The following is an 18,363-nucleotide window of genomic DNA, read 5'->3' on the forward strand; positions in this document are numbered from 1 at the left end:
ATGTTTGTGTGTGTGTGTGTGTGTGTGTGTGTGTGTGCATGTGTGTGTTGTGTTGTGTGTGTTTGGGAGGGACAAGAAAAGAGAGAGAGGGAAGGAAATTTCTCATTTCCTGCACCGACTCAAAAACATGTCTTGTCTTTAAAATCAAACACTGCACAGTTTGAACGCAGCGCATAGTACAGCAGCCTCCAAGTCCATTTGGGGCTGTTTCATGTGTCTATCTTTTTGTGTGAAAACTTATTGCACATTGACCCACAGTCTGACACAAACATCATACATTAATGCCGGGCAGTTGGCAGCTTTCCTTTGTTAATAATTAGCCAGAAGTTCACTGTACCGGGCTGCATTTTGGGGTAGGGATTTTGTGGCTCACTTAAACACAGTGTTGTGTATGGTCTAAACAGAGAAATTTCTCAAACAGAGAAAGGATGGCACTGCTATACTAATAAATATACAAGAACAGACAGTAACAGCAACACTCCATTACCCTAAAAAACATGCATAGCTCTGTACTTGAGTCCACACTGACTACTCGACTGGCTTTACATGGCATTTCACTGAAAACAAACCTGTGAATTAGGTCTAGGTTTTACCCCTAAAAGAGGCGTGGTGATGAGAGCCTACTCTGGATGACGTATTGCCAGGTCTGATGTATAGGAAGGGGAGCCAAATCGGAATGGTTTGTTAAATCACGTTTTCTGATCCGCAGCCTACAAAAAACACCGAGTGGGTTGTCTTATTTCACAGTATGTGGGTTGGTAGGCACTCTAGGTATAACCTCACCCGCCAGATGGTCTGTTACACAGAACCAACTGAGAATTGGAAACTGTTTGGAAAAGGGCAGGCACTTTAAAAAAAATACTTGGTAGGTGATTGGATGAATCATCTGTCAATCAAACTGTTACCGAAGCCAGTCAGGAGAAGAGTGAAAACATCTTTTCCATGGAGAGAAGCCTTCAGTGACGTTCTTTGCTCTTCTTTAAAGAAGAAATAATCTCCAGTTCCGATATAACTGAAGCTATTGCAGCATCTACGCTAACCTCTTCAGGAGCGCCATTATTGTTTAGAACAAACCGTCGCCTCTCCGTGTCGTCTCGGTTGTCTCACACTATGGTCCCACACACCTAAGCCATACTTCTAGCTGCAGTAGCTCCTTACAGGACCCTGATTGATCCGTGATTTGGCTTGCCGAGCACAAATGCATTACTTGGAGCCTGACAAGATGGATTTTCGTGTGATGTTATCCCGCGATTCTCGCATGATCGTGTGATGTGTGTCACAAGCACTGAAAAAGCAAAGTTTTCATAATATGTCCCCTTTAATGTTAGCTGTCCTTTTGGCTTCAAGTTGAGGATCTTAGCAACTCTGCTGTCATATACTGTATAGTTATAATGCTATATCGTTCATGTGCATTTAAAATTATGTTGTGTGTCTTATTTTTGTTCCGATAAGCAGATTTTAACGGAGGCAGGAAGAAAAATCAGGCCATCATCTAATAGTGGATTTACAAGTGCCTATAAAAAGTATTTTGCCCTTTGGACCAATAAAAAGACTATAATATCACCTTTGTACTATGACACATCTACTGTCCAATAAATTATCACTGCCGCAGTCAACTGCTTTTAGGAGTTCATTACAAATAGATTTTGTAGCGGTAAAGTGAAACTATGAGAACATTAGTCAGGGTACTGATATAACCAAAAGATGACCAAGAAAATGACAACTTATATAAAACCTACTGCTCATATTAGCTGCTTATCAACCGTTGGTATCAGGAAAAATATTAAAAAAAATGTCCCCCTGTATAATACAGGTGGGTTGTGAGCTGTACTGTAAGCATGAGAGTGGTGTGCTGCTAACTGCATGGAACTTTTCAATGAGACTGTGTACAAACAATGATGACTCTCATTCCTGAAATATTTTGCAACAATGCAGGGTTGTCCAGGAAAAAAACTGAACCTGTCTCAACTTTAGACGCAATGTCATTAGATTAAGGTTTTGAAATGCTGCTGGCATTGCTCTGTGCAGTTACCCCTGATTTTCTACATAGTCTCCTTACAGGTTCCTCAGGCCACAAATGTGGGATTCATACCTGCCAACACTGCTGTTTTTCCAGGGTTTCTCTCGTATTTCAAGGCCATCTCCCAGCGGCCTTCCGTTTTGTGGTTTCTCCCGGGAAACTCCCGTAATTCGCATGGCCCTCAAACTTTATTATGAATAATCTTCATACACTGATCCATACGTTTTCTATGTTTGCCTGACGTCATCCAAGTTGCCAAATCGTCTACGAAACGCTAATTTCACACACAAAACACAATACATACAATTTCAACCAATCTGTCACCGCAACCTGCATTGCAACCAACAACCAGATTCAAGAGGTGTGTGAGCAGCTGCTCTATGTGCAGGCCAAAACCCCATGAAGAGCGCTGGGCTTTGAAGCCAATGTTCATAGTGGCCAAACCGTGGAATTACAACTTCCGTGTCCGTCATGTGATGCCATTGGGCCCAGAAAGACTTTTTCCCATAGACTTACATTGCGAAATAGAAATTGCCTTACACAGCCTTTATTTAAATCAGTAGGTCCTAAAAGTTGTAAAATTCACTAATAGTCAAATCCAGAGTTATTTCCCTAAATATAATGAACTGTTGTTCATGTGAGCGAGCAAAGACTGGGCGGTTGGGAGGTGGGGTTAAAGGAAATGCTGGTGCACTTTCTCTATGGGCCCCATGAATGCAGAAGATCGCCAGAAGATCCGGGTAATTTCCTACTGGGCAGTCTATTTTTTTTGGCTTCATGCACCACTGAGCAACTTTCATAGGAATGAACGGGGCCCTGCCTCCAATGCTGTATCCAGTTCTCTTTAAGCCTCGGTTATACTCCCAACGGAGGCGTTCACGGACACGTGCAGACACCACGGGCGAGTGGTAGCTCTGTTTATACTGTCCGCATGGAGGACTCATTCAAACATGCGCGGTAGATCGTCGGAGACAAGTCTGCGTGGTCACAACAAACTGCCGGTGCACGGACGTCCACACAGAGCCTACACGTACGCCATCTGATGACAAAATTAAGGTCACACGGACCCTAACGGATACACGGACGCGGAAAGTACGAATTCAGCTTTATACATCCATGACGAAGGCAGGCAGACGGGCCAGCTAACTTAACGTAACTGTTTTAAGCTTAGCGGTCGTCAAAATGGCAGGGCAGGGCAGGACAGTGTTCCGCCTAAAAAGATCTAAATACACCTGCAAATTTAAACAAAGTTGGCTTAAACAGTTTCCATTTATATCTGCCAGTCACCAGAATAGTGGCCATGCCTTTGAGCAAAGCCTGTAGGGTTGAACGGCATGAGCCAACATATCAGCTCTCAATGGCACAAGCGCGCCGTTGAGGCACAGACGGGTACACCGGCAATATCGACCTTCATCACCAAGGGACAGACAGAGGCAGAAAGCGTCTTATTTACTATCCCCCCTCACAAAATTAAGATGACAAGTTGACCTGTGTCTTCAAGCACACATTTACGAAAGGGGGTAATTCCATACACATCATCCATTTTACAGGACGGAAGGGACTCAGGAAGCAGGTCACCATTCTGCCAACACTTCACTTTAAAACTTTAAAGAACGCATTTGCTCCCTAATCACTCTCTCTGCTCCACCTCTGCTTTTTCTATCTGGCTTCCCTGCACCATCTTTTTTTTCCTCGCCCTCTTTTTCATAAGCTCTCTCTCCTCTGCTGTCAGCTCTAATTAGGCCACTGTGTGTGCCCGTATGAGTGTGTCAGTGTGATTGCGGGCTTGTGTTTTTAAGTGGTCTTAGGAGGCCCATCACTCTGCTTTGCTTCCCCATTGGGTCCTGCTGGTCGAGGGGAGACACACACATACACACAGACTATTGCTGATGCTGGGAACAGGCATTCAATGTGGGTCTAATGACTCCCTTTACAGTCGCACTCCCACTCCTTCATACACAGCATAATATCAAACTGTGCCTGACCAACAGCACAAGCACAACAGCAGACCTTCTTTGAAACCTATGAGCCTAAATGGTTAAATATTTTGCCATCTATACATGCATTATACACATATTCCAGCCTGTGGGAGAGAGGATAACTCTAAAGTCTATGTGCTCTGAAGAATAATGCAGGTAAGACTAATGTAAGCCACTCCTGAGTAAGTACACCTCACTCTATGTCTGGAGGAGTGACTGTATTAGGTGTAATAACCACAAACACAACACAAGTCAGTCAACTATACATTTTAGCTTTGCACATAGACTGTATATAAGAAGTGGACGTAGTCACAGTGACGTCACCCATTGGTTTGTGGACTGCTGTTTTGAAGCCTCGAGTTCAGCATTTTGCCCGTCGCCATCTTGGGTTTTTGCCCACTGGTTTTGCATCACATTTACAAAAGAGGGGAAATAAAAAAATGTGTCCCAGGAGAAACATAAACGTTATTGCTTATTGTCTTTCTGTTGAGTTTTCAGTCAGTAGGCTACCTACGGGTCTGAAAAGTGAAGCCAATGCTGAAGTGCCTTAAACTTGCATTCTTTCTAACAGCCAGCAGGGGGCGACTCCTCTGGTTGCAAAAAGAAGTCTGATTGTATAGAAGTCTATGAGAAAATGAGCCTACTTCTCACTTGATTTATTACCTCAGTAAACATTGTAAACATGAGTTTATGGTCTCAATCTCTAGTTTCAAGTTTTCTTCAATACAGCATGATGTTCATTTAGTAAATTATGGTCCCATTTAGAGTCAAATAGACCATAAAGCAGGGGATGCTTTAGGGCATGGCTACCTTGTGATTGACAGGTCGCCAGTTGTCGAGTTGTCCGTGTTTTCGTCTCAGTTCGTGTCACTTCTGGTAGCAAATATCCAACATGGCGACAGCCAAAAGTCCCGAACTCGAGGCTCCAAAACGGAAGTCCACAAACCAATGGGTGACGTCATGGTGACTACTGTGCGTCCACTTCTTATATACAGTCTATGGGTCTATGCTGCAGGGCTAACCTGCTAGGTTAACTTCAGAGGATCAGATCAAAACCTGCCAACAGCCCAATCAATGACCGTCATCGGTGGAAATTTATGTTCATCACATATTTATAATAGATTGTTCATCATAAGACAAAAAAGTAAAAAGTACTCAATCTGCATGAAAGACATAATAATTAACACACTTTTAATATTTGGAAATGATTTCTATTGTTTCTACAGCTTCTTATTCTATTCTACTAAATTTCACCTTATTGAATATCACTTTTTTGCTGTCGCTCTATCCAAATTTTCCTGCAGATATTACCGTTTCATCTCATGTGATATTAAGTACTCCATTTGTGGTTGGGCCGATGTCGCTTGTAATGAACTGCTCCGCCTCTTTCACATGAGCATGCTCGTAGCTGGATGGGAAAACCAGAGTTAACTGAGCCATAATTAACCACCTTGGTTATTCAGGATCACCAATGTTAAGGCTCAGTGAAGCCAGGTAACCCAAAGAGAGCGTGACTAAGTTGAACTTAACTGATGATACCGGCCCAGGATCTGATCAGGCCCGGATCAAAACTTAAATCAGATTAGGTCAGAGTTAGATTGGTCTTGATAGGGTCCAGTTAGTTGGGATGTGCCCTTTACATACAGTATATGTGTGTTCAAGCTGGTATTCGGGTGACTGTGGCACCTACCACAAGGCAGATTGTTCATCCGATTGTCTCATTGGTCCTGTTACTGGTCCAGTGGATCAAGCTGGGAGGTTTGCGGTCTATGGAATCTCTGGAGCTGCAAAACTAACTGGATCTCACTCAAAGAAAACTTGCATTTAAAAACAGGCTGAAAGTCTCTTGTCTGTATTCCTCTTATGCGTTATGTGTTTTTACTATACCTGCTTATCCAGTTCAGGATTGCAGGCGGGTCTGGGACCCTTGAAGGTGAACTTGTGCCAATAGGACAGGCCCCTCGGTACATGGTCAGCAACAGACATTCAATGAGATCCAAAACTATAGAGGACCAAACCTGGCTTCATAGGAAAAATTTTAAAAAAATTATTAAATACATTATACATATACTGCATGTATGTATGTATATAAATACATCATATGCTGACTGGATGCTAATCGTCATTATTTAGAGGTCATCTTGTAGAGGAAATGGCAGATATAGGGCTGGATACCACTATGTGGGTGAACCGGTCTTTTAAGGTCGAGCCAGGTCTGCAAGTCGGGCTCACAAGTCTACCCAATTTTGACGGAGTATTCCAAGCCTCTATTGTGACTGATGGGGATTGTGTCCTGTCTTCTTCACTTACACGTACTGAATGTAAGACCTCGCGGCAGAGCGAGAGAGTGAGGAGACCGTTGACTGCTGCCAGCTGGCAAGAGAGCAGAGCTCTATCAAGCAGGAAAAGGAAACATCTGGAGCAGCACAATCATAGCTTAGTGTGTACATGTGAACTGAAAGAAAATGCATTCTGTGTAAACAATGCAAAGTATGGCGTCACAGAGGAAAGGCAATGGTGTTACCTGAAAGAAAGCAGCTGTACTTCATCAGCCTCAGCTGTATTTAACTGGTGCAAAGCCGACACCTCCCTCTATCGGCCGCTTGTGGGTTGATCCGTGTTACTGTGCAAATTCAAATTCATGCTTGCTTCCATAATTGTTACAGTTTAGGGTCACAAATCACAAATCATTTGTTCAAAGGTTGCATCTGATGAGAGCCGAATTTCAGCAGAGAAATAAGCTTCAAATTTACAATCAATCATTGTACGTTAGGTGTGAGTCGTGAATTATGTGACGACAAACAAAAACACATCACAGAGATTATGGTATTACAGTGTATTCACTGGCATCGCCATATTTATTACATCACATTAGGTTGGGCACCTATTGACAGTTAATGACTCCAGACTTTTAATAATCTTCAAATACAACATTAGCATCCTCCGTGAGATATTATAGGTTGGTGGTGTATATGGCTTTAGCCTGACCAGCAGCCAAATAATCCAAAGCATTCAAATCATTATATGAAACAGAGAAGCAAGAAATTAAAAAATTAAAATAAAACTTCAAAATTTACAAACAACAAAATTATCAAAGCGAACATATGTTTAAACTTTATTAGCTCATTAAAAAATTCAACATTTATTTATTACTAAAATTTTGTGAAATCTAATTTTTTCAAAGTGAAATGATAACTCACAATTAACTGTTTAATTATGGCTCAAAAACTTAAAAAATGATGTAGGTAACATTGTCTCCAAAGACAACCAAAAAAAAGGAATCAGTATCCTCCCGATGCTTTCCTTGTTATCAACCTTGAGGCACTTGAAAATAGTTTTGTTCATGTGGAAAGTGGGGAAATCCCTCTTTAAGTAGCCACTTGTGTCGTCTTTTCAGGTATGGCTGCGGTTACAACTTTACTGTAAGGTCCGAACCGGCCGAACGTGTCCTTGCCCACCACAGCGACACACACCTTATGCCCGGGCTTGTACTTGTTGATCATCGCACACATGGGCAGAGGGATGGCCTTCACCTCACCGAGGGTAGTCCAATCTGGGAAGACGTTGCTACCCTTCACCTTCTCCACAGTCATGAAGACTCTGCAGCATGGGCGGAGAGAGAAAACGAGGATGCGTAAGAAGTGAGTAACTAAAAAAAGACTAAAAAGGACAAGAGAGCTGTAGTGAAGGCAACACGACAAAGATGGCAGGACATATTGTCGTAAACGAATGAATGAATGAATGAAATTAACAGAATCTGGTGGCTTTCTGCAGGTGAGGAAACTCAAGCTGTTGTTGTAAAGTACCCGTCTGCCATCTAGTGGCTCTTCTTTTTGTTTTTGTGATTAACAATTTGTTCCCAATTGACTGGTGAATAGAGCTGGGTAATAAATCAATTTTATCAATTAATTTGAATATATGGTGTAGGACGATGTTTAAAAATGAAAATTGATTTTTACTTCAACTTGGGTAATACAGTATAGAACCACCACCGCGTTTCTGAGCTCCCGAGTCACGCAGCCAAGTGGGAGAAGTGTATGGCACTGAGAGTTGCACAAGACGGCAGCAGCCCCTAAAACACCTGCTAAAAAGCAGGTAACATTAGTGGAATCATTTTCCCATAGCATCCCATATGGGAAGATTGCGAGCAGAAATGAAAACGTCGGAGCTGGACGACCCGCCTGCTGGTTCTCGGTCAGGAACCACCAGTCGGCCGTCGGACAGTTTGGGGCCGTCGGTGAGCGTCTGTCCGCCTAGTTTTTGCCGTCGGCTCTAGTCTGCATGTGTCTGAGGTTTTTTGGCCGATTCAGCACTTTGAATCACTGGCGGAGCCCGTCGGTGAGAGAAATCACTCCGATTGGTTATTCAGCTTAAACGACTCAGTGCACGAGAAGAGAAACGGAAGTGAAGAAAGCAAGCAAACGATTAAAGTCAAGAGGATAGTTGGCAAAGGCCACTTCGTTTCATGTACATATCATAGCAACGGCTTGTATCTCCACAGTCCTAGGTCTTCCGGGTTCCCTCTTTTGAATGATGAATTCAGGCTAACATCACCTGCTGGTGAGGAGAGTTATTTCATCTCACGCAGGCACAGAACGTATTTGCTAACTGGCCGTTGGCTTTAGTCTTTGCGGTGTGTTCAAGTGCAACTTGTCGGCCAAAACAAAGGCGATGCGACGCAACGGTCGGCCTTCAAAAAAACACAATCAAAATAGCACTACTGGTAAAATAAGTTATTGTTATTACATTTTAAATACATTATTTAAATGAGACCATATGGCCTTAGTGTGGTACATTCCAAAAGAAATAAGGTGGATATATCCTACTTACCATGTAGCCTTCTTTTTAAAGAAGAATTTGAAAATGTAAATGACGGTTGTCAGGGCATAAAACCAATGATCTTTATGGATCACGACAGAATAGTGGCATAGAAAAGAAAATGTTCAATAAATCAAAAATCGAATTGTGACCTTAAAATCAAGTCAAATCATGACACCCCTATCCCAGAGGCAGAGCAATGATGGCAATATATATAGATCTAATTCTAATGTGCCAGATGTCACCAGCTTGCGCACTACTTGCCTCAGATATCGCTGTCTAACGCCGAAACGATTAGTCGATATATCAATTAGTCGATCAACACAAAACAATCTGCAATGCTTTTAATAATCAATTACCCTCTTCAGTCCTTTCTCATGCCAAAATTGTGAGAAAAAAATGCTACACATTCTCAGTTTAAAGCTTCTCAAATGGCAGGGTTTGATGCTTTCTTTGCCATGTATAATCGCAAAACTGAATACGTCTGGGTTTTGGACTTTCGGTCAGACATTTAAAAGACGTCATTGTGGTGATGCATTTCACAGCAGCATTTGGAGGAGACACTGGAATGAGACGAATTCAGTGAAAGAGGCAGTCCCTTAAAAAAATATTAGGGCTGTCAAACAATTAAAATATTTAACCTTGATTAATCGCAAATTAATCACACATTTTTATCTGTTCAAAATGTACCTTAAAGGGAGATTTGTCTAGGGAGTATTTAATACTCTTCTCAACATGGGAGTGGGCAAGTATGCTTGCTTTATGAAAATATATGTATTTATTTATTATTTGAAATCAATTAACAACACAAAACAATGACAAATATTGTCCAGAAACCCTCACAGGTACTGCATTTAGCATAAAAAATATGCTCATATCATAACATGGCAAACTGCAGCCCAACAGGCAACAACAGCTGTCAGTGTGTCAGTGTGCTGACTTGACTATGACTTGCCCCAAACCGCATGTGATTATCATAAAGTGGGCATGTCTGTAAAGGGGAGACTCGAGGGTACCCATAGAACCCATATTCATTCACATATCTTGAGGTCAAAGGTCAAGGGACCACTTTGAAAATGGCAATGCCAGTTTTTCCTCGCCAAAATGTAGTGCAAGTTTGGAGCGCTATTTATCTAGTTTCATATGATGCCAGTATCGTCACTCTAGCTTTAAAACTGAGCCCGCTACAACCGAAAAGTCGCAAGTTACAATAATGCATTCAAGAAATTAGTGGCGTTAAAACAAATTTGTGGTAACGCGTTATCGCATTGACTTTGACAGTCCTAGTGTATAACTACAGTCTGGTTCAAGGTTCAGAAGGGTGATTTTATCCAGTGGCTAGCAGGGCTGAAACCTGCCTACTCAACACATTATCTCTCACCCGTAACTATCCATGGGTGGCGCACTGGGGTCTTTCTCCGCCACGTCCCAGAGCACAGAGAGGCCAGCGGGGTTCCTGATGAGAGCCATTTGTACCTCTGGTCTCTGGGGGATGTTGTATGACGCCGCCTCCATGCTCAGGGTGGAGGGGAAGGGATGGAAGGGGAGAGGAGGAAACAAGAGCTCGTCCTTAGGGTCAGAAAAAGGAGGGGAAGGCAGTGGAGATTAATATGTGTTGCAAACAGTCAAGTGAATTACTACTGTGGGTCAGTGTTAGAGTGCGTGTATTACCTGCTTTGAGTCTGTGTGCTTGGGAGTGTTGATATTGCCAGGAGAGACACATTCTACTTTCACCCTACTAGCCCCTGGTTCCTCACACTGCTTGGACTCCTCAACGTAGTTCTGTATTTCCTCTGTATCTTGTGGCTCTTTCTTTATGAACCGGAGAAGTTCCTCAATAACACAACATAACAATGTGAGTAAATGAAGGCACGACACAATATACACGTAAACAGTGAGAATAAACTCTAACAGATGTAGGTTTTTTTTTTGTTATTAGCGACACATAACATATTTATGCATGGCATGTTTTGAAAAGTGTATCAAATAATGACGCATCGTACCTTACAGTCAGGAGAGCCATATGGGGTAAGAACCGGAGGAGGCAGCTCCTCACTTAAATCGGCTATGGCAGCCTTCAAAGCTTAACACGGATTATGTGCAGTGACGAGTAACAGAGGAAGGGACAGGAAAGAGTAGGACAAAAGGATGTGGTTATTAATTCATGTACTCACTGACTCATATTATTTAATTTGGGTCATTATAACAGCTTATCGTGTCAGTTTTTCTCACTGTGTGGCAAAATAATGTTACCAGAAGCTACATTAGATAGTTTAAACTTGAGCTATTCAAACATCAGCTTGTTTATATATTTATATAATCATTAGGGTTGTCAAAGTTAACGTGATGATAACGTGTTAAAGCAAATTTGTTGTAACGCCACTAATTTCTTTAATGCATTATCACAACGTTACATTTTTTTAGGTTGTAGTGGGCTCAGTTTTAAAGCTAGAGTGAAGCTACTGGCATCATATGAAACTACAAGACCTAAAAAATTCATTGGTACCAACCATGTCATACTAGCTTGTTGAGAAGGAGGCTAAATAACACTCCAAACTTACATTCAATTTTGGTGAGGAAAAACTGGCATGGCCATTTTCAAAGTGGTCCCTTGACCTCTGACCTCAAGATATGTGAATGAATATGGGTTCTATGGGTACCAACGAGTCTCCCCTTTACAGACATGCCCACTTTATGATAATCACATGCAGTTTGGGGCAAGTCATAGTCAAGTCAGCACACTGACACACTGACAGCTGTTGTTGCCTGTTGGGCTGCAGTTTGCCATGTTATGATTGGAGCATATTGTTTTATGCTAAATGCAGTACCTGTGAGGGTTTCTGGACAATATTTGTCATTGTTTTGTGTTGTTAATTGATTTCCAATAATAAATATATAACTACATTTGCATAAAGGAAACATATTTGCCCACTCCCATGTTGATAAAGAGTATTAAATACTTGACAAATCTCCCTTTAAGGTACATTTTGAACAGATAAAAAGTGTGTGATTAATCATGATTAACTATGGACCATCATGTGAAAGTGATTCAATATTTTAATTGATTGATAGCCATAATAATCATCTTACCGTTATTATCAGCACGGATCTCATTTAGTGCCTTTTTTGTTGTTTCCTGGACAGAAAGGATTGATCAACTTCAAAGTTTACCCCATTTTTATTTTACTCAAAACAGCGTAAGCCACAACATTAAATAGCCTAATAACCAATTTTGGCCATACATGGCCATAAAAGCCTCTACTCTTTTTAATAACTATTGTCTAAACTACAATCAAACCTTACCTGTGTGAAAATAGTTTTTTTGCTGATTAAACAAGGAGACATTTATAAGATGTATTTAACGGGTTATTCCAAGATAAATAACTGCATATTTACCATAATTTTAGAGAGCTCTCCGCTCTTGTCCACGCACTCCATGCTCTTTTGGTCAACTGAAAAATAAAATTGCATAGAATGAATACTTATGGAACCCACAAATGAAAATGTTCATTAACGCACGTACGCTTTGCTGGGCTCTTACACTGTGACATGTTTTCCACTTCAGAGTTTGGGCTCTGAAAGGCAAACCGAGAGTTTGTTGTGTTTACATCTCAAATATTATTATCTGGTGTATCTATCATCACATTTTCTACTTTAAGTTACCATACAAACCGGACAAAAAGATTATATTAAGATTTTTTTCACTGCTTTGTGTTTGAACATACTGTATATTTAAAAAAAATTTAACTGCACGAGTAAAAAACCTTTTTCTGTGTCTTCGTCATGTAGGCAATAACTTCTTCCGTCCTCTTGGTTACCGTGTTAATCCGAGCCTGAGAACGAGAGGAACATTCTGTAGAGATTTAATGGGTTTAAGGTATTTGTTATCGCCAATTCGGCTTTGAGACATACGCACAATAGATTCATGTTTGGTTCTTTTGTTTTAAAGAGATAAGAAATGGCAGAATAACAAAAATGTGGATGGTAGGCATCTGTGTACAATTCAAGTGGATTTAATGGTGAAGAATGGATGCTTAAAAGATTAAACCGCAGCTGTTAAATTTAGAAAGGGCCGAGGCGGAATAAAAAGGAAAAAGACTGATTTTAAAATGGCTTGATGAAATTAAGGTATGAGGAAATTAAGTAAGAAAAGACAAAAAGAAGGAGAAAAAAAAACAAAAGGAAAGAACAAAGAAAAAGCCATGCGTTTATACTAGCAGAACTTAGCAGTAAGAAAAAAGTAAATTAAAGCATTAGACCCCCACTACCTAACTCTGACGATCCCAAACTCCCCGTAGAGTTGAAACTTTGTCAATTCAATGCAGAATTAGTTCAAAATGTGTACCACACTACTTCCACCAACCTCCAGTTTTTTCATGGAGTTTCCATAGTCTACTGCACGGTCCAGCTGTTGAATAGTTCCTATCAAACCCTGCAGCTTGCTTTCTTTCTTTTTCAACGCAGTGTGAACCTCCTGTTCGATCAACATTTCGACCTGTGGAACCACACACACATATACGCAATCATATGGAAGAGCTGCATTCAGTAACTGCAGATTATAGTTATAATCCGGTATATGCATTTACAGAATGTAACCATGCACAGAAAAAGTATACATTTAATAATCGCACAATAATGTCTCTCACCTCAGATTGGGAGAACTTAATCTTTTTATCACTGTCTTCAGGGGAAGCTGACCTGGAGGGCAACCTCTTCATTCTGCATGCAAACAGACAGACAAACACAGAATGTCAAGATTTACTACTGTAGGTATTCAGTTGATAACGTTTGTTTGCAGTCGGTAGAAATGGAGCAAATATGATAAAAAAAAAAAAAAGTTATTTATATCCTGACAGTAGTGCATGAGACAGGTAATCTGAAAAAAAAAATCATGTGATTCTGTGTCCTCCGGTGCTCCAGAAACATCTTGTAGTGTACCGTTTAGCTGTGAAATGAGAAAGTTTGTGACCCGGCAGCCTTGTTGAGATCAGTTAAAGAAATACCAAGCACCGCCCATTAACCGGAGCAAACCTTCTCATTTTCCAGATAAACAGGACACTACAAGATGTTTCTGAAAAACATTTGAGGTGAGAAATAGGCATTACAGTAACAGAGTATTGATTCATGTTAGGAACTCTCTCTCTCTGAAATGACCTGGGAAGTCTCCCACCATGGGCTAGATTTTCTAAAGCCTGAAAACAGAGCCATGAGGAGGTGCAGAACTCTAGTTTTCTCTCAGAGCACTTGATTTACAATACGCTGGAAGGTTATTATGACATTTTTGCCCAATGATGCCAAAAACGTTTTGCCTACCATCGCTTTAATGTCTAGAAGTACAATACTTCTACTGATATTGTTGTGCATTATGATCATAGTCACATTAAAGCTGTTCCAAACAGAACCAGCGTGCTGTAGGCATCGCATTTCCCATCATTTCATTTTAACACGCTGAAATCAGAAGTATAAGCCTGAAGCACAACACTAAGTAAAACACATGTATAAGCCCAGTAATATCACACTATATAAGCCAAATATAATACATAACAAATGTACCTTGAAGCATCATATAAATACACTTTCTATAACCTGCTGTAAAGAGAAGTGGCAAAATGTGGTGCGATAACAAGAGTTTTCAATGTAGTATAGCGTGCGAGAGAAAACAGCAAAGCAAAGTGTGCATTTCAATCTTGACAAGCCATTTGCGAAAGCATCACAAAACAGGTTTCATTAAGTTGAACAAGCACTGACTGCCTAGAAGAAAAATGTGCTGGAGCGACAAACATTTGAAGCAGTAAAAAAAACAAAAAAACAATGAGAAACTTCCGCAGAGATCAGCAACAAAGCAAAGCTGGTAACGGAGTACATTTAGAATTTTCTTTAGACACTTCACTGCACGTCCTGAGCCTCAGACTCAGAAACGGCTGTGCGATCTACAAGCCAGTTATTAAGTTCATTTCAAAATACTGCATAAAAAATGTGAAGTGATGCGATCGTCCGCAACAATTTGGGTTGAAGGACACTTTTTCTCCTGCCGGCAAATTTCAGCTTCACACGATACTTTCAGAGGATCACATGATCCTTCCCATCAGATCCATCTTTTATGCAACTCCGCAACCATATTGACTGACTCGTCCAGCTAGTAACAAAATGAGCCGCAGGGCACACGGACGCTGGACAAACAAAAGCAGCTGTATGCGTGTAGATCATATTATTAGTAAAGCACTTTGAATTAAGCAAACTGGCAAGCTGCAAACATTTATGAAGCTGATCTGCAATCATGAAGCTGTTGGGAGGGTTAACTCACGCATCCAGCAGATTCAGGGCCACTTCTGCATCAGATTTCAATCCATTTGCCGCTTTCAGCGCACGCCACCTTTTAAATGCATTTCCAATGTCCACTCGAACCCTTGTGCGGTCTGTTAGTGTCTGAGAGGAAGGTCTGCGTCTCTTGGGTTTGGTGGAAGGGTTTACCTTCCTTGCTGGTCTTTTATTGCCCTTGCGACTGTGAGTTTGATCTTGAGCATCTGACATATTTTACTGCAGTGTACTGTCAAGACAAAAGCTGCATGCAGACGGTTTTGTTGAGTTGGGGAGTGTCAGAGAATGTACAAGGCCGACATTCATCAGTCCATCACCTGGCAATAACAACAGCCTTTTAATTTCGTTTCACTCCTACATTATTGGACTCTTACTCAGAGCTGAGTAACTCTATGATGTGATGCAATGTTATTACTGTACAATATGTTGCCCACAATAACAATATCAGGGTACACACAATGTTGTAATATATGCTACTGTATATTGTAAGAGGCTTCTACTGTTCAGATATCTGTGTAACAAAAGAGGTAAAAGTAACCATTCAAATTGAGATATTTTTACTAAAATGTATTCACTGCATTGGGGTTTACATTAGTTTTACAAATATATTCTCTGTATAACAAACAGCATATCAAAATGCTTTGAGTTTTAGCCTCATTGACACAAACAACATGAAGAACATAATGTGTGCTATTACTCAAACTGAACAGAGGCTTGACTTTCAGAGAGTGCAACAGTTCAGAGTTAAATGTCTGAAGTAAACAAACAATTCACCTTTACCCTTGCATAGAAGTTATTGTGTTCCAAGTTTCTATCAATGAGTCCACGAGGCTTTAAAAGGCCATAGTGTGATTTGTTGCCATATTGGTTATTTGTCCCACCTCTATTGTCTGTGTTCCTCTTTGCCGCTCTGTGCTGTAATGAAGTCCTTAACGTCTTCGCTGATGCTGCAAATTGCTGTCAACAGAAACACAGAAAGAAATGTACACATTTAGATTAAACCTGGAGGAGGCAGAATCTTTTTGGCATCATCTTTCAGCATATTGTAATTCAAGCATTCTGAGAGATAGCTAGACTTCTGCACCTCCTCGTGGCTCTGTTTTCTGGCTTTAGAAAATCTAGTAGTGATGTTAACAGCTGTGCCGAGGCTTCGGAGCGTGTGTCGAGTGATCCAGGAAGTTTTCTGTGAAGCGCGTATCGAAGCGCGTATCATTTCAGACCAACGACGTCATTGAAGATGTCCGAAGCCGGAATACAGTTGAGAATTTATTATTACTGAATAAAAATGAAAAATGTCTCCCATCTATCGTTTTCCTATAGTCACACAAGCACATTCACTGCCCTCTGCCCGGTTAAACCACTGCCACATATCTGGCTGATATCTGGGCTGTTCATTCAACAGAAGCAGCTGTCAATCACTCGTGAACTCTGATCAAACGGTCATTAGGCAGCGCTGATCAAACATGAATCCATATTCTGTTACTGCAATGCCTATTTCTCTCCTCAAATGTTTTCAGAAACATCTGGTAGTGTACTGTTTAGCTGTAAAATGAGAACGTTTTCTCCGGCTGGAGGGCGGCGCTTGGTATTTCCTCAACAGATCTCAACATGGCTGCCGGGTCACAAACTTTCTCATTTTACAGCTAAACAGTACAAAATGTTTCTGAAAACATTTGAGGTGAGAAATAGGCATTACAGTAACAAGTGTTGCAAGTGATTGACAGCTGCTCAGAGACGGCAAGGCTCAAGCTCGGCTCTGATTGGTTGTTTTCCTCCGGTCTGTGAAATCTTGCAGATACCATTAGGAGCACCGGAGGACACAGAGACACATGATTTTTGTTTTCCAGATTACCCATCTCATGCACTACTGTCAGGATATAAATATGTTTTGTTTTTATATCATATTTGCTCCATTTCTACCTACTGCAGCTTTAAATGTTCTGTTGGTATTAACATTGTTAAGTTGTTACACCCCAGTCACCCCTATTCTTATCCAAATTCAAAACACCTTAACACTACTTTGACATAAAGATATATTTCCACAGTCATCAGTCAACAACTGGAAACATTGTTATCTGTGCAGGCTAACAGACACTTTACCATCACATGTCACTCTCTATTGATGTTGACAGCGTTGTTTTGTGAAGTGGAGAACAACAACTAGGAGGTAAAGTAGCTGTTTGTTTGGAGAGAACAATAGGTTAGTTTGCAAAACATGCTCACTGCTAATAAGAGGGTTAGCTTACCTGTAGCTGAAGTGTTTAGCACTTTATTCCTCTCTCTAGCGAAGAGCTACTAAACTAATAACTAGTGCACTATGTGGCGTTGCTGTACAAGACACCTACTGAAACAGCTTCTACGTTCAAAAGACTTCAAATTGGATATAATATCATTTGTGAGTGCAGTGCAATGTTATGCTGCTGCTGCTGCTTCTTCTTCTCTCAGTTTCTGGCGCATCACAACCAACTTTAAGCTGCATACCGCCACCTACTGGACTGGAGTGTGTTAACATCATGTCATTTTACACATTACTGCTACTCTGCACGGTGGTGCAGTGGTTAGCACTGGCGCCTCACAGTTAGAGGGTTGTAGGTTCGAATCCGGCTTGGGACCCTTCTGTTTGGAGTTTGCATGTTCTCCCCGTGTTAGCGTGGGTTTTCTCCGGGTACTCCGGTTTCCTCCCACAGTCCAAAGACATGCAGGTTAGGTTAATTGTGGACTCTAAATTGCCCATAGGTGTGAATGTGAGCGTGAATGGTTGTCTGTCTATATGTGTCAGCCCTGCGATGGACTGGCGACCTGTCCAGGGTGTACCCTGCCTTCGCCCAATGTCGGCTGGGATCGGCTCCAGCCCCCCCGCGACCCCTAACGGGATAAGCGGTTGCAGATGGATGGATGGATGGATGCTACTCTTATATTCTACCCACCAATCCTGTGTCTCTTAAGAACCGTGTGGTGCAATATGCTTGTTTTGCTATCATTTTGTCCGTAGCTGTGTAAAATCAGTACAACGGTGACAGTTTTTTTTGATTGTTAACTCCAAATGTGTGAAAGTGCGTGTTTTTAATTTTTAATTTTATAGTCCAAATATCTTGGCACATCACTGGTTACTTTCACAGCAATTCAACAGTAACATGCATGACAAAAATACAAACAAAACAAGCTCAGAGATCAAGGATAGCCTGATGGGTGACATAAATAGTAAACTTCCTCATTACAAGTGAAGCA

At 41.1% G+C, this 18,363-nt stretch overlaps 1 protein-coding gene across 2 annotated transcripts; it reads right to left on the minus strand.

Annotated features, from left to right (window-relative positions):
* Positions 1 to 7,220: 7,220 nt before the first annotated feature.
* Positions 7,221 to 17,617, minus strand: atf7ip2 (activating transcription factor 7 interacting protein 2). Of its 2 annotated transcripts, XM_037793305.1 has the most exons (13): positions 17,382 to 17,617; positions 16,017 to 16,092; positions 15,122 to 15,379; positions 13,464 to 13,536; positions 13,181 to 13,312; positions 12,582 to 12,650; positions 12,359 to 12,392; positions 12,214 to 12,269; positions 11,908 to 11,953; positions 10,821 to 10,900; positions 10,489 to 10,650; positions 10,199 to 10,386; positions 7,221 to 7,599 (listed from the first exon to the last, which is right to left on the minus strand). In XM_037793305.1, exons 3-13 carry the CDS (start codon positions 15,346 to 15,348, stop codon positions 7,368 to 7,370), a joined length of 1,299 nt encoding a protein of 432 aa, XP_037649233.1. In that variant the 5' UTR covers positions 15,349 to 15,379; positions 16,017 to 16,092; positions 17,382 to 17,617; the 3' UTR covers positions 7,221 to 7,367. The 2 variants fall into 2 exon arrangements, with proteins under 2 accessions (XP_037649233.1, XP_037649234.1); XM_037793306.1 differs by lacking the exon at positions 15,122 to 15,379 and having other exon boundaries at positions 17,382 to 17,615.
* Between the last annotated feature and the right edge of the window lie 746 nt (positions 17,618 to 18,363).

This window comes from Sebastes umbrosus, chromosome 14 (genome assembly GCF_015220745.1).
Source record: "Sebastes umbrosus isolate fSebUmb1 chromosome 14, fSebUmb1.pri, whole genome shotgun sequence".
Lineage (NCBI taxonomy): Eukaryota > Metazoa > Chordata > Actinopteri > Perciformes > Sebastidae > Sebastes > Sebastes umbrosus.